The 15,186-nt window shown below is 40.2% G+C and overlaps 1 protein-coding gene across 1 annotated transcript in view; it reads right to left on the bottom strand.

Moving 5' to 3' along the window:
* Positions 1-6,779: 6,779 nt before the first annotated feature.
* The window catches only part of LOC128693270 (uncharacterized), a 42,585-nt gene continuing 34,178 nt past the window's right edge, over positions 6,780-15,186 (bottom strand). Inside the window, exon 5 of the mRNA XM_053782856.2 lies at positions 6,780-7,247. Within this exon, the coding sequence (XP_053638831.2) occupies positions 6,931-7,247 (317 nt within the window). The 3' untranslated portion in view covers positions 6,780-6,930. The remainder of the gene's footprint in view (positions 7,248-15,186) is intronic.

The raw sequence follows: 15,186 nt of genomic DNA, 5'->3' as shown, positions 1-15,186 counted from the left end.
TGATAACGACATACAAAATACTGAGAGGAATAGACAAGGTGGACAAAGACAGGATGTTCCAGAGATGGGACACAGGAACAAGGGGACACAGTTGGAAGTTGAAGACACAGATGAATCACAGGGATGTTAGGAAGTATTTCTTCAGCCACAGAGTAGTCAGTAAGTGGAATAGTTTGGGAAGCGATGTAGTGGAGGCAGGATCCATACATAGCTTTAAGCAGAGGTATGATAAAGCTCACGGTTCAGGGAGAGTGACCTAGTAGCGATCAGTGAAGAGGCGGGGCCAGGAGCTCGGAGTCGACCCCCGCTACCTCAACTAGGTGAGTACAACTAGGTGAGTACAACTAGGTGAGTACAACTAGGTGAGTACACACACACACACACACATACACACAGACACACACACACACACACTCACACACACACACACACACACACACACACACACACACACACACACACACACACACACACACACACACACACACACACACACACACACACACACACACACACACACACACACACACACACACACACACACACACACACACACACACTCACACACACACACACACACACACACACACACACACACACACACACACTCACACACACAGACACACACACACACACACACACACACACACACACACACACTCACACACACACACACACACACACACACACACACACACACACACACACACACACACACACACTCACACACACACACACACCATACATTTAAACTTTGAACTTAAGTGAATCAGTAAAAAAGGTTCTCATTTTCCACAGTCGAACACTTCATACCCAAGTTAATTGTTATTTCACTGATCTGCGACTTTTTTGCGCTATATTGACTATATATTGTACTGTTCTATCATTGTGTTGTACCTTTTTGTCAGAGTTACAATATGCTTTTACATAATTGCACTGTACTGTCGTTATAATGCTCAATACTGTCAGTGACATGATCTGTCACCACTATATAAGAATCACTAAACATCTCAATAGTTAACCGATATCCGTTGTGCTCTCCTAATCATTATCAGTGTTTCAACACAGACCGTGCGAGAAACTTAACCCTGATTAATATTCACTGGTGACTATAGTTTGACTTCGTAGATAATGGCTGCCTTCCAGCACAGAGTTCTACAATATTACTGAGGAGACTGAAGAAGCTTCAAACCCCAGGTTTTCAAAGGAAACTTTGTGTTAATAAATTTTCATTTCACCATTCTCGTATATAAATCATGACAGGAAAACTAGGCTCATGAAACAGCTGTTGCAACCTTGGGTTCTTGACAGTGAGAGACGCTGGCTCTTCAACAATTCCTGGTAGGTCAAAAATTAAATTTTTTTTGCTCTTGCCTTACTAGCCTTAGTCCACTGCACTGCCGAGTATACCACTGAACAAGCTGAAACCATTGGCAGTACTATGGTAGTGCAGGCACACAAATGAGCAGCCTAAAATGTTCTTTTGGTGTGTCTGTGGTCGCGAGAGGTCGTACATCTCCTGAGATATTTTGGGTGATTAGTTTCGAGTGTTACTGAGCACCATGCCTTTCTTCTGTAGTGTCTTAGAATCTGAGTTCACGGTGTTGAAAGAAGAGGTATTACTTATCAAGGAGGAAAATAAGAAACTGTAAATTTGCCTGGATAAGTATAGCAATGAATGTGAGGAGGTTGGACTTAATGAAGAGAAACAGGTTACCAGAAGCGATGAACAGATTGGCAGCCATTGCAAGTGGGTAGAAGTTACCGGCAAAGGAAGAAACATGAAAGTAAGGAAGGTTTAAAGTGCTGATTTGATGGTAGGAAATCGCTTCTCTTCATTGATCAGTGAGGATAAAGGAAACACTAAAGTCTCTGTTAAAATAGGTACGAATATCCTTGTGGTCGGTGACTCACAGGTAAAATATATTGACCGTGCCTTCTGTAACAGAGATAGGAAAGTGAGATAAACAGTGTGTTTACCAGGAGCTAGTCAACATGTTCACCCAGGAAAATACAAGCGATATTCCTGAAATAATAGATTATGTAGAACAGGATTGTAATAAACTATGTACGATTGCGGTAACTAGTGACATGGTCCTCAGACAAATAGAGAAACTAAAACCTAACAGATCCCCAGGTCTTGATGAACTGTTTGCAAGGGTGTTAAAGGAATGTAAAGAGGAACATAGCATACCTTTGGCTAATCTTTTTAAACATATCACTACAAACTGGCATAGTGCCTGACAAGTGGAAAATGGGAAATGTAACACCTATTTACAAGGCAGGTGACAGGTCCATGGCTTCGATCTATAGCCCAATAAGCCTTACCTCCATAGTGGAAAAATTTATGGAATCAATAATTGCCGAAGCAATTCGTAGCCATCTTGATAGGTACAGATTGATTAATGAATCTCAACACAGTTTTACAAAGGGGCGTTCCTGTCTTACGAATTTACTAACTTTTTTCACTAACGTGTGTGAGGAGGTAGATCATGGTAATGAATATGATATTTTGTATATGGACTTCAGTAAGGCGTTCGATAGAGTTCCACACCAGAGGCTATCGAGGAAACTTAAGGCACTCGGAATAGGAGGAGAAATTTTTTCCTGGGTAGAGGCATGGCTGACAAATAGGCAGCAGAGAGTTTGCATAAATGGGGAGAAATCTGAATGGGGCCACGTCACAAGCGGTGTTCCTCAGGGGTCAGTGTTGGGTCCGTTGTTGTTCACAATTTACATAAACGACATAGATGAGGGAATAAATAGCGACATAAGCAAATTTGCTGATGACACCAAAATAGGCCGTCCAATTCAATCTAATGAGGACACTAGAGCACTTCAGGATGATTTGAATAGACTGACGCAATGGTCGGAGAAGGGGCAGATGCAGTTTAATATTGACAAATGCAAAGTTCTAAATGTTGGAAAGGTAAATAACCATGCCACATATAAACTAAATAATGTAGATCTTAATACTACTGATTGCGAAAAGGATTTAGGAGTTCTGGTTAGCAGTAATCTAAAACCAAGACAACAGTGCATTAGTGTTCGCAATAAAGCTAACAGAATTCTTAGCTTCATATCTAGATGTATAAATAATAGAAGTCCTCAGGTTGTTCTTCAACTCTATATATCCTTGGTTAGGCCTCATTTAGAGTATGCTGCTCAGTTCTGGTCACCGTATTACAGAATGGATATAAAAGCTCTGGAAAACGTACACAGGAGGATGACAAAGATAATCCAATGTATCAGAAATCTTCCATGTGAGGATAGACTGAGGGCCCTGAATCTGCACTCTGTCGAAAGGCGTAGACTTAGAGGGGATATGATCGAGGTGTATAAATGGAAAACAGGAATAAATAAAGGGGATGTAAATAGCGTGCTGAAAATTTCCAGCCAAGACAGGACTCGCAACAATGGTTTCAAGTTGGAAAAATTCAGATTCAGGAAGGATATAGGAAAGCACTGGTTTGGTAATAGAGTTGTGGATGAGTGAAGCAAACTCCCGTGTACAGTTATTCAGGCTAAAAAGTTGTGCAGTTTTAAAAATAGGTTAGATAAATACATTAGTGGGTGTGAGTTGGACCTGACTAGCTTGTTGGGTCTGGCGCCGTGCTCCTTCCTTGAGTGGAGGTGACCAGATTGGGTGGGTCCTTGGGCTAATCCGGGGAGGGTGGGTCATTGGGTTAATTCGGGGGGGGGGGTAATAGACCTGCTCCGCATGGGTCAGTAGGCCTGGTGCAGTGTTCCTTCTTTCTTATGTTCTTATATCATGTCAGGTAAGGGGAATATTCCTCAGTGCTGGTTGAAACGATACTGGGAAGGGCAGGAGATATTAGGCCTAAAGGAGAGGTCCCACTCATATGTAGCATCTTGCCTAGAAGAGGAGTGGGCAAATGAATAGATATCTAGGGCAATTGGTGCAAATTGCTGGCTAGACAGGTAATGCAAAGAACTTGAAGTCTCATTCATTAATAACTGGGATAATTTCTATGACAAGCTTGATATGTATATAAGGGTGCATCTCCCTGGGGCAGGGGCAGTAATGTTAGCCAAACAATTTCAAGGGGGAGGAGGCAACTGCTGAGTTGAATAGGACTTAAAATTGACAGAACATAGAGTTATGGGTGTGTATGAGAAGCAAATAAGTTGCAGTACCTGGGATGAAAATGGCAAATATTGCCATGATACCTCATGGTTATGTTCAAAAGACTTTGTTCATCATAAAGGTACTAATAAATACAATGGAACTGGTAAACACGCAAAGAGAGACAGTGGATTGCAGCGAGTATCTAGATCCCTTGGTTTTCTATACTAAAAGTAGGAGCGTAAAACCATAAGATGGCTGCCAATATGTAATTTTTCAAAGCCTGATTCAGGCCGCTCAGGCTCCTTATATTCCAAATACGGAAATCAGATGAAACAAAAATTACCCTAAATGAATAAGAAATAGATTAAGACATGTCATAAGTCAAAAGAGAAGCATTTACAGACGAGTCAAAAAGGTATAAAGCAATTAATTCATCAATATATTCAATTAAATAGAGAACTAAAATAGGAATATGAAAATCCTAAAGAGATTATGAAATTAAAGCCACAACATATTCGAGGATTACCCTAAAACTTTTCTTTCAGTTACATTAGAGTATGATTAGGAACAAAATAGGCCCAGTTAAAAGTTCCTCTGGTCACCTCACTGATAATGATAAACAAATGTGTACAAATTTTAACTTTAATTTCTTCGTAGTTATTACGAAGAAAGTTACTAGAGAAATTCCAGAAATTAAAAAATTGTAGATGACGGAAATAAATTGAGCACAATCAGTCACTAGTGACGTGGTTCTCAGACAAATATATAGATAAAAATCTATCAGATCTCCGTGCCCTGATGAACTGTTCGAAAGGGTTATAAAGGAATATAAGGAGGAACTTAGCAAACTGTTGGCTAGTCTTCTCAACATTTGACTACAAACTGGCATAGATCCCGCTTAGTGGAAAATGGTGAATTTGATACCCATCTACAAAGCTGGAGACAGGTCGTCTGTTCTGAATTATAAACTAATTAGCCTAACCTCCATTGTGGTGAAAATTGATGGAATCAATAATTGGTGAGGCTATTCGAAGCCACTATGAAAGACATAAATTGAACAATGTATCTCAGCACAGATTTACAAAAGGGCATTCCTACTTCATGAATTTACCAACTTTTTTACTAAGATATTTGGGAAGGTAAATCATGGTAATGAATATGATATTGTGTATAAGGACTTCAGCAAGGTTTTTGGCAGAGATCCACGTCGAAGATTGTTGGGGAAAGTAGAGGTACGCGGATAAGGAGGTCAATCTTTTTTCCGGATTGAGGTCTGGTTGACAGATTGGCAACAGAGAGTTTGCATAAATATGGAGAAATCAGAGTGAGGATGCGTCACAAGCGGTGTTTCACGGAGATCAGTGTTGGATGTCTTTTTTGGTTCACAATATACATAAACGACAAGTTTTGTGATGACACCAAAATAGGCAACGGATTAATTATAACGAGGACACTAGAGTGCTTCAGCTGTAAAGACTGATGAAGTGGTCGGAGAAATGGCAGATGTAGTTTAATACAGACAAATGCAAAGCTCCAAAACTTGGAAAAAAAATAATCATGGGGCTTATAAACTATATAATATAGCTCTTAATCACTGTAAATACAAGAAAGATGTAGGAGTTCTGGTTTGCAGTAATCTAAAACAAAGAAAACTGTGAATATTTATTTTGCTATAAAGCAAATGTAGTTTTTGAGTACATAACAATAAGTATAAATAAGGAGAGTCCTCAGGTTATTATTCAGATCTATATAACGTTACTAGGCTTCATTTATATTATGCTGAACATTCTGGCAATCATATTACAGAATGCAAATAAATGCGTTGAAAAATTTACAGAGAAAGAAAATACAGTTGATTCCATGTTTGAGAAATCTTTCCTCCTACAAGGACAGACTGATGGCAGTGAATCTGCCGTCTCTAGAAAGGCGTTAAAATAAGTGGGATATGATGAGGTGTATAAATGGAAAACAAGTATAAAATAAAGGGGATATAAATAAAATGCTAAAAATATGTAACCAAGGCAGGACTTGCGGCAATGGGTTCATGAGGGAAAAGTTTAGATTTGGAATGGGTATACGAATGCACTGCTTTAATAATAGAGTTGTGGATGAGTGGAGCAAGCTACCGAGTAGCGACATTGAAACTAAAACCTTATGTAGCTTTAAAATCGGTTAGGCAAGTACATGAGTGAGTGTGGGTGGGAGAGAGAGATAGACCTGCTTAGCATGAACCAGTAGGCCAGCAGCAGCGCTTCTTCCTTCTTATGAGTGTGACTTGGAGTTGCCTTGCATGGACCAATAGGGCTGATGCAGTGCTTATTCTTTCTTATGTTCTTACGATTGCATTGTAAATTTAGACAGTACGTGATTATCTCACCTGTGCTGCAGTTCTTGTTCCACTTAAAGGTGTTGATTTACATCAAACATACCTCTTGAGGGTGTTTGTTTATAGCTCTCTTGATAGTGCTAACCGATAGCTACTGTGTTCTTTGTTAATACGGATGTTGACATGCAGCTCCTTGTCCGCTTTGGAATCTTGAGTTGCAGCTTCAAGATATCTTTTGGGAGTTGATCTCCTCTGCTTCTTGAGAGTTTTGACATATAGCTACTAGGAGTTTTAAGTGCGTTGAAGAAGTGGTTGCTGGACTAATGGGATACAGGTAATATCTGTCTGAGATGGCTCAGCGAACTAAACATATCTAGCTTTGATTTCTTTTCATTTCTTTCACAAGATCTTTCTCTACAATTTCCAAATCCATTTCACACGTCAGTGTTCTTACTGGTCGTCTTCCTTCAGCTGAGCATAATCATCATCATCTAACATAGTGGCAGTAGTGCCTTTAAGGTGGTACACCTCGCACACCTCGCCCAGGAGAAGGTGTTGTCTGGGTCAAACCCACATTATCCGCGCTGCAAGTCTTTCTGATGGGCATAGTCTGGGTAACGCATCTGCTTGAAGATTCTGAGCCTATGTCGAGTAATTCCACCTTTGTAGAGTTCCCTACTGAAGCACGACTTTCTTCTTCCCCCCATTCTTCTTTTCGTAGCTGCCTAATTCTGATGATGATGGCAATGGCCAGAATTAACAGTAGAAGGACGATGATAACTGGACTCAACCACTTGCCCATGTCCGTGGCAGCTTCTTGTGTTAAGGAAGCTGAAACAGAAACCAAGTAAAATGTTAGAAGATTGTTCTGAGGATAAAGAATACAAAAAGAAAATTTTGTTCCCTCTCTCCTCCATACGTAATATTTACAAAGATTATAGTATTAAAACTCATTGAAGAATTAATTAAGCATTTTATTTCACTCATTGTTTCCTGCAACAATTTACTAGCATGAAAAGGGTTCACTGTACGATTATGTTTTATCCTTATCTACATTATGACATTTTACAGTGTTAAGGAAAGAGCTATGATCATCTAACACCACAATCACTCAGGATTACTGATTCAGGTTATTATTATACAGTTTATAGTGATTGCTTAACAAAAAAGTTGAACTGTTTGTCGTGCTTATTCCTCTCAAGCTTAAACCAGTTGACTACAAACAAAGCAATATTCTCAGACTAGGAATACTTATTACTTGCAAACGACTAGCTTGTCTACTGCATTTTTTTTAAATTTTGGAATGAACAGGACTCGTAATTGATACAGCAATTACACGACAGCTGTGGCAAAAATATACGAACAGAGGAAAATCTCCAGTGCATAGAAGTACACATAGGAAGTTAGCAGAAGCACCGAAGAACTCTTGTTTCGCGTTTAATCAAAATGCAAGGACAATCGGGTGTTCTTTGATGATTACTGACAAGTCATATGACTCTAATAACAGCGTTATGAAACTTTGGCAGTCAGCTTCAGTCTTATCTAAACTAATTTTCTGACTCCTAAAGCAACATGGTGCAACCTTTGCTGGCTAGACTTTGAATTATGACACACTTCCATGGTCTCTGATGAACTCATTTATTCTCTTTGCATTGTCTCGAAAGTTACATTTGCAACTGCAGTTCCAAAGGCCTTAATTATTTGCGACTGTTGCAATACAAAACGAAACACACACACACACACACACACACACACACACACACACACACACACAAAGGCGATGAGGCCGGACAACATCTCCCCGTTAGATGCTGTGTGTGCCAGTAACCACAATCTTCAACACATCCCTTGAAACTGGGCAACTACCTGAGGTATGGAAGATGACAAATGTAGTCCCCATTTTTAAGAAAGGAGACAGAAACGAGGCCCTAAGATACAGACGAGAGTCACTGACATGTATAGTATGCAAAGTCATGGAGAAGATTATTAGGAGGAGAGTGATCGAGCACCTGGAGCGGAACAAGATCACAAACGGCAAGCAGCGCGGATTCATGGAAGGCAAATCCTGTGTCGCAATCCTTCTGAAGTTTTATGACAAAGCAACAGAAGTAACACACGAGACAGAGGGGTGGGTTGATTACATTTTGCTGGACTGCAGAAAGGCCTTCGACATAGTTCCTCACAAGAGATTAGTGCAGAAGCTGGATGATCTGGAGCGTATAACAGTAAGGGCACTGCAATAGATCAGAGAATACCTGATAGGGAGGCAACAACGAGTTATGGTACGTGATGAGGTATCACAGTGGGCGCCTATGACGAGCGGGGTCCCACAGGGGTCAGTCCTAGAACTAGTGCTATTTTTGGTATATGTGAAAGACTTGATGGAAGGGATAGACTCAGAAGTGTCCCTGGTCGCAGATGATGTGACGCTAATGAGGAGAAATAAATCAGATGAGGATCAGGCAGGACAACAAAGAGACCTGGACAGGCTGAACGCGCGGTCCAGCAATTGGCTTCCCGAATTCAACCCTGCCAAATGCGAAGTCATGAAGATTGGAGAAGGGCAAAGAAAACCATTGACAGAGTATAGGCTAGGTGGCCAAAAACTGCAAACCTCATTCAAGGAGAAAGATCTTGGAGTGAGCATAACACCGAGCACGTCTCCGGAAGCACTCATCAACCAGATAACTGCTGCAGCATATGGGCGCCAGGCAAACCTGAGAATAGCGTTCTGATACCTTAGTAAGGAATCGTTCAAGACTCTGTATACTGTGTACGTCAGGCCCATCCTGGAGTATGCAGCAACAGTCTGGAACCCACACCTGGTAAAACACAACAAGAAATTAGAGAAAGTGCAAAGGTTTGCAACAAGGTTAGTTTCGGAGCTCAGGGGAATGTCCTACGAAGAAAGGTTGAGGGAAATCGGCATGACGACACTGTAAGACAGGAGGGTCAGGGGAGACATGACAACGAAAAATACTGCATGGAATAGATAATGTGGACAAAAACAGGATTTTCCAGAGAGGGAACACAGAAACAAGGAGTCACAATTGGAAGCTGAAAGCTCAGATGAGTCACAGGGATGTTAGGAAGTATTTCTTGAGCCATAGAGTTGTCAGGAAGTGAAAAAGTCTAGCAAGTGATACAGTGGAGGCAGCAACCATACATAGCTTTAAGGCGAGGTAGGACAAAACTCAGGGAGCAGAGAGAGAGAGAGGACCTAGTAACGATCAGTGAAGAGGCGGGGCCAGGAGCTGAGTCTCGACCCCTGCAACCACAGCTAGGTGAGTACAGCTAGGTGAATTAGGTGAGTACACACACAAACACACACACACACACACACACATATATATATATATATATATATATATATATATATATATATATATATATATATATATATATATATATATATATATATATATATATTTATATATATATATATATATATATATATATATATATATATATATATATATATATATATATATATATATATATATATATATATATATATATATATTATTATTGTTTTTATTATTATCACACTGGCCGATTCCCACCAAGGCAGGGTGGCCCGAAAAAGAAAAACTTTCACCATCATTCACTCCATCACTGTCTTGCCAGAAGGGTGCTTTACACTACAGTTTTTAAACTGCAGCATTAACACCCCTCCTTCAGAGTGCAGGCACTGTACTATATATATATATATATATATATATATATATATATATATATATATATATATATATATATATATATATATATATATATATATATATATATATATATATGCAGAATGAAACGGGGTAAGGCAGCTGGAATTGATGGGATAAAGATAGAAATGTTAAAAGCAGGTCGGGATATAGTTTTGGAGTTGTTTGTGCTATTATTTAATGAATGTATGGAAGAGGGTAAGGTACCTAGAGATTGGCAGAGTGCGTGCATAGTTCCTTCGTATAAAGGCAAATCGGACAAAAGAGATTGCAAAAATTAATGGGGAATAAGTCTGTTGAGTATACCTGGTAAAGTGTATGGTTGAGTTATTTCTGAAAGAAGTAAGAGAAAGACGGAGAGTAGAATAGCAGATGAACAAGGCTTTAGGAAGGCAAGGGGGTGTGTAGACCAAGTGTTTACAGTGAAACATTTAGGTGAACAGTATTTAGATAAGGCTAAAGAGGTTTTTGTGGCATTTGTGGATTTTGAAAAACATATGAAGGGGTGAATAGGGGGGCCAATGAGGCAGATGTTGCAGGTGTATGGTATACTAGGTAGGTTACTGAAAGCAGTGAAGAGTTTTTACGAGGATAGAAAGGCTCATGTTAAAGTATGTAGGAAAGAGGGAGATTATTTACCAGTAAAAGTAGGCCTTAGACAAGAATGTGTGATGTCATCTGTTGGGGCTACTTTTTAAAGGACCCCAGTGGAAATAAGTCACTCTATCTGACTTTTTTGGGTTATCCTAGGTTCTCTACACATATGTTGCTATGAATGATAATCTATGCAACTGTATTTGTGTATACCTGAATAAACTTACTTACTTATTACTGTGGTTGTTCAATATATTTATAGATGGGGTTGTAAGAGAAGTGAATGTGAGGGTCTTGGCAAGAGATGTGGAGTTAAAAGATAAAGAATCAAACACAAAGTGGGAGTTGTCACAGTTGCTTTTTGCTGATGACACTGTGCTTTTGGAAGACTTGGAAGAGAAGTTGCAGAGGCTGGTGGATAAATTTGGTAGGGTATGTAAAAGAAGAAAATTAGAAGTGAATATAGGAAAGTATAAGGTTATGAGGATAACAAAAAAATTAGGCGACAGAAGACTGGATATCAGATTGGAGGGAGAGAGCATGGAGGAGGTGAATGTATTCAGATATTTGAGAGTGGACATGTCAGCAGATCGGTCGATGAAAGATTAGGTGAATCATAGAAATGATGAAGGGAAAAGTGTGAGTGGTGCACTTAGGAGTCTGTGGATACAAAGAATTTTGTCCTTGGAAGCAAAGAGGAGAATGTATGAGAGTATAGTTTTACCAATGCTCTTACATGGGCGTGAAACATGGGTGATGAAAGTTGCAGCGAGGAGAAGGCTGGAGGCAGTGGAGATGTCATGTCTGAGGGCAATGTGTGATGTAAATATAACGCAGAGAATACGTAGTTTGGAAAAACTGTTGTCCAGACGGCTGAGGAAGGGTTGTTGAGGTGGTTCGGACATGTACAGAGAATAGAACGAAGCAGAATGACTTTGAGAGTGTATAACTCTGTAGTGGAGGGATGGGGGTGTAGGGGTCGGCCTAGGAAAGGTTGGAGGAAAGGAGCAAACGAGTTTTTTTTTGTGCGAGGGGCTTGGACTTCCAGCAAGCTTATGTAAGCGTATTTGAATGGAGTGAATGGAGACAAATCGTTTTTAATACTTGACGTGCTGTTGGAGTGTGAGCAAAGTAACATTTATGAAGGGGTTCAGGGAAACCGGCAGGCCGGACTTGAGTCCTGGATATGGGAAGTACAGTGCCTGCACTCTGAAGGAGGGGTGTTAATGTTGCAGTTTAAAAACTGTAGTGTAAAGCACTCCTCTGGCAAGACAGTGATGGAGTGAATGATGATGAAAATTTTCCTTTTTTTGCCACCCTACCTTGGTGGGAATCGGCCGATGTGTTAATAAAAAAATATATAATGTTCGTGGACAATTACACCAAACAAGGATGAGAATGAAAATTAGCCTAGAAACTCCCACGACACCGAATGTCCTCGGACAGCGGTAAAACAGCTAGCTCTGCTGGCTGCTCTGTCTTTGTAGGATTGGGTGGTCCTGTGGGTTAAGGCATGTGGTTCTAGCTCACCATGAGGTGGGCCAGTACAACATGGGTCCGAGTCCTTGGTTAGTGCGGTGTTGTGGGCTGCGCGCTGATGGCGTCTCACTCTGTGGTTTTGGCTCAATATCGTCCAGTCAAGAACACCTACCGGGATTATCATCAACAGGATGGTGTGTGAATAACTGCAGCTCGTTTTGGAATAAGCGAGAAGACTGCATTTCCTCTCTCCCTTCTGAATCAAGAAAAGTGTTGTGTATGTGAAGTAAGTGAAGAAACATGATGGTCACGTTTTGGTAGGAGAGGTCGGTGAGGGGAGGCCACATAGAGGAGGAGGAGGAGGAGGAGGAGGAGGAGGAGGGATAAATCTGTGTTCCCCCCTTTTCTCCTTCCCCAAACAGACACACATAAACCCTGTGCTCTTATGATAATGGAGTGCTTGTTCACCATATGAAGATAGTGTACATAGTGTATAGTGCATAGTATGTGCTTAGCATGCACAAGGTATGTGCATAACATGTGTAGGGTATAGCTGTGTGTCATTTATAGAGGGAGGTTGTGCACAGAGCATAGTGGTGTACTGTGACTTGTCGTGGGAGGCAGTGAGTGCATTATCCTGTAAGGCCTGCCTCACTCATCACATATCCTCCACACCTCGCTCTCCTCCACCTCCCACCATAAATATAGGAGCCCCTCTCCTCCCCTCCACCACCACCATGAAGCACATGCGGTATGTGCCATGTGCCATTTTCCCTTCAGCCCAGGCTTACCACACAGTTTGAGGTATGGCAGATGATGCAGCCAGCCAGCCACAAAGCCAGGGAAACAGTGCACCCAACAATGAAAGAAGAGGCACATGTCAGGTGTGTGGAGAGTTTCGAGCACGCAACAGGGATGGCCTTATTCGTGCACACCATGAGTGTGCGGGATCACATATGCCCCCAGCAGAGAGCAGCCCACAGCCTCCACAGGCAGATGACAATTCCAATGGCAACCTCCTCAACTGTGGAAACCTGCTGGCATTCAAATCCACTGCTAGCAGTACCCTATCCCACATCCCTAAAACGGCTCTCCCTTATGCAGCAGGGAAATTCACAGACATTCTTTTAAGCAGGTGAATGGAGGTTCCTTCAACTAGGAAGCCTGAGGCACCATTAAAGTATGGCGCAACCTATTCCTGTTCGGCAATGTCTGTTTTTCAGTTCCTGAAAGACGAGGCAAACTGCTAACCATATCAGTCATCAAGGCAGTGCGCAGCTACCCAAGAACGGATAATTGTGTCTCTCTGCCCCATCATCGCAGGAATCACAGAGGTAGACCCAAGAAAAAATCCACTGACAGCGAGAAAATTTGTGCAAAGGTTAGCAAAAAAATCGAAGAAGGTAACACAGTTATCAGTGACGACAGTTATCAGTGACGACACTATAGCTCCCAAAGATGAAACCACAGCCCAATCACTAAGACACAAGCATCCAACAAGTGACACCATAGTCGTCAACAACAACCCCGAGGAAGACCCCATCTCTGAACAATTAATTTTGCCAGAATCAGAAGTCTATAAGGCGATAGTGTTATTTACAGCAGGATCTGCAGGAGGTTACACTGGAATTCGACAACACCCCAAAGTGATGGTAAATCCAGCACTCAGGGCATCTGCATCAATTCTTCTCACCGAGTTAACAATCTTCGTCAACAACTGCCTGACTGGCCAAATCCCAGAAGAAATTAAACCTTTCTTTTTTTGGAGCCTCATTATGCGCTTTGAAGAAGAAGGATGGGGGAATCAGACCCATTGCTGTTGGAAACACTCTTCGCCGTCTCGTTGCCAAAGCAGCAGTAAGAAACATTCGCCTAGAAGCTGCCAGTTTACTCCAGCCACACCACTGGGCTTTGGGGTCTCTCACTGTAGTGAAGCTGCAGCTCATGCGACGAGGACCTACATCAGGGACCTACCAGAAGACAAAACAGTAGTCAAACTATAAGAACCAAGCACCTAGCTTGGCTGGGTGCTTGGTTCTTGTAGGATTGGGTGGTCCTGTGAGTTAAGGTTTGAATTCTTGGCTAGCACAGTGTTATTAGTGATCAACACTACTTCTTTGTAGTTACAATAATATATATAAGTTGTTCCAAGGCTAGTGCACCAAACAGGGATGAGAATGAAAAATAAGCTTGAAAGCTCCAACAGTTCTGTATGTCCTGGGACCAAGAGTAAAACACCTAGCTTGGCTGGGTGCTTGGTTCTTGTTTGATGTCACCTGTTTGGGCTACTTTTTAAAGGAAATAAGTCACTCTGTCTGACTTTTTTCGGTTATCCTAGGTTCTCTACACATATGCTGCTATGTATGATAATCTATGTAACTGTATTTGTGTATACCTGAATGATGCAAAATTAAAGCATCATGTGGTTCTCGCTCACAATGGCGGGCCAGTAGAACATGGGTTTGAATCCTTGGCGAATGCAGTGTTGTTATTGATATATATATATATATATATATATATATATATATATATATATATATATATATATATATATATATATATATATATATATATATATATATATATATGAATACATATATATATATATATATGAATACATATATATATATATATATATATATATATATATATATATATATATATATATATATTAAAAAATATATATATATATATATATAAATATATATGTATACATATATATATATATATATATATATATATATATATATATATATATATATATATATATATATATATATATATATATATATGTACATACATAGATATATATATATATATATATATATATATATATATATATATATATATATTTATATATATATATATATATATATATATATATATATATTATTGTGCCCACGAACGAGTGGTATTGATACACCACAACACTGCGACTATCCAAGGACTTGAACCCATGCTGCTTTGGTCTGCCTCATGGT

This window comes from Cherax quadricarinatus, chromosome 90, assembly GCF_038502225.1.
Source record: "Cherax quadricarinatus isolate ZL_2023a chromosome 90, ASM3850222v1, whole genome shotgun sequence".
NCBI lineage: Eukaryota > Metazoa > Arthropoda > Malacostraca > Decapoda > Parastacidae > Cherax > Cherax quadricarinatus.
This window is presented reverse-complemented; position numbering and strand designations above follow the sequence as displayed.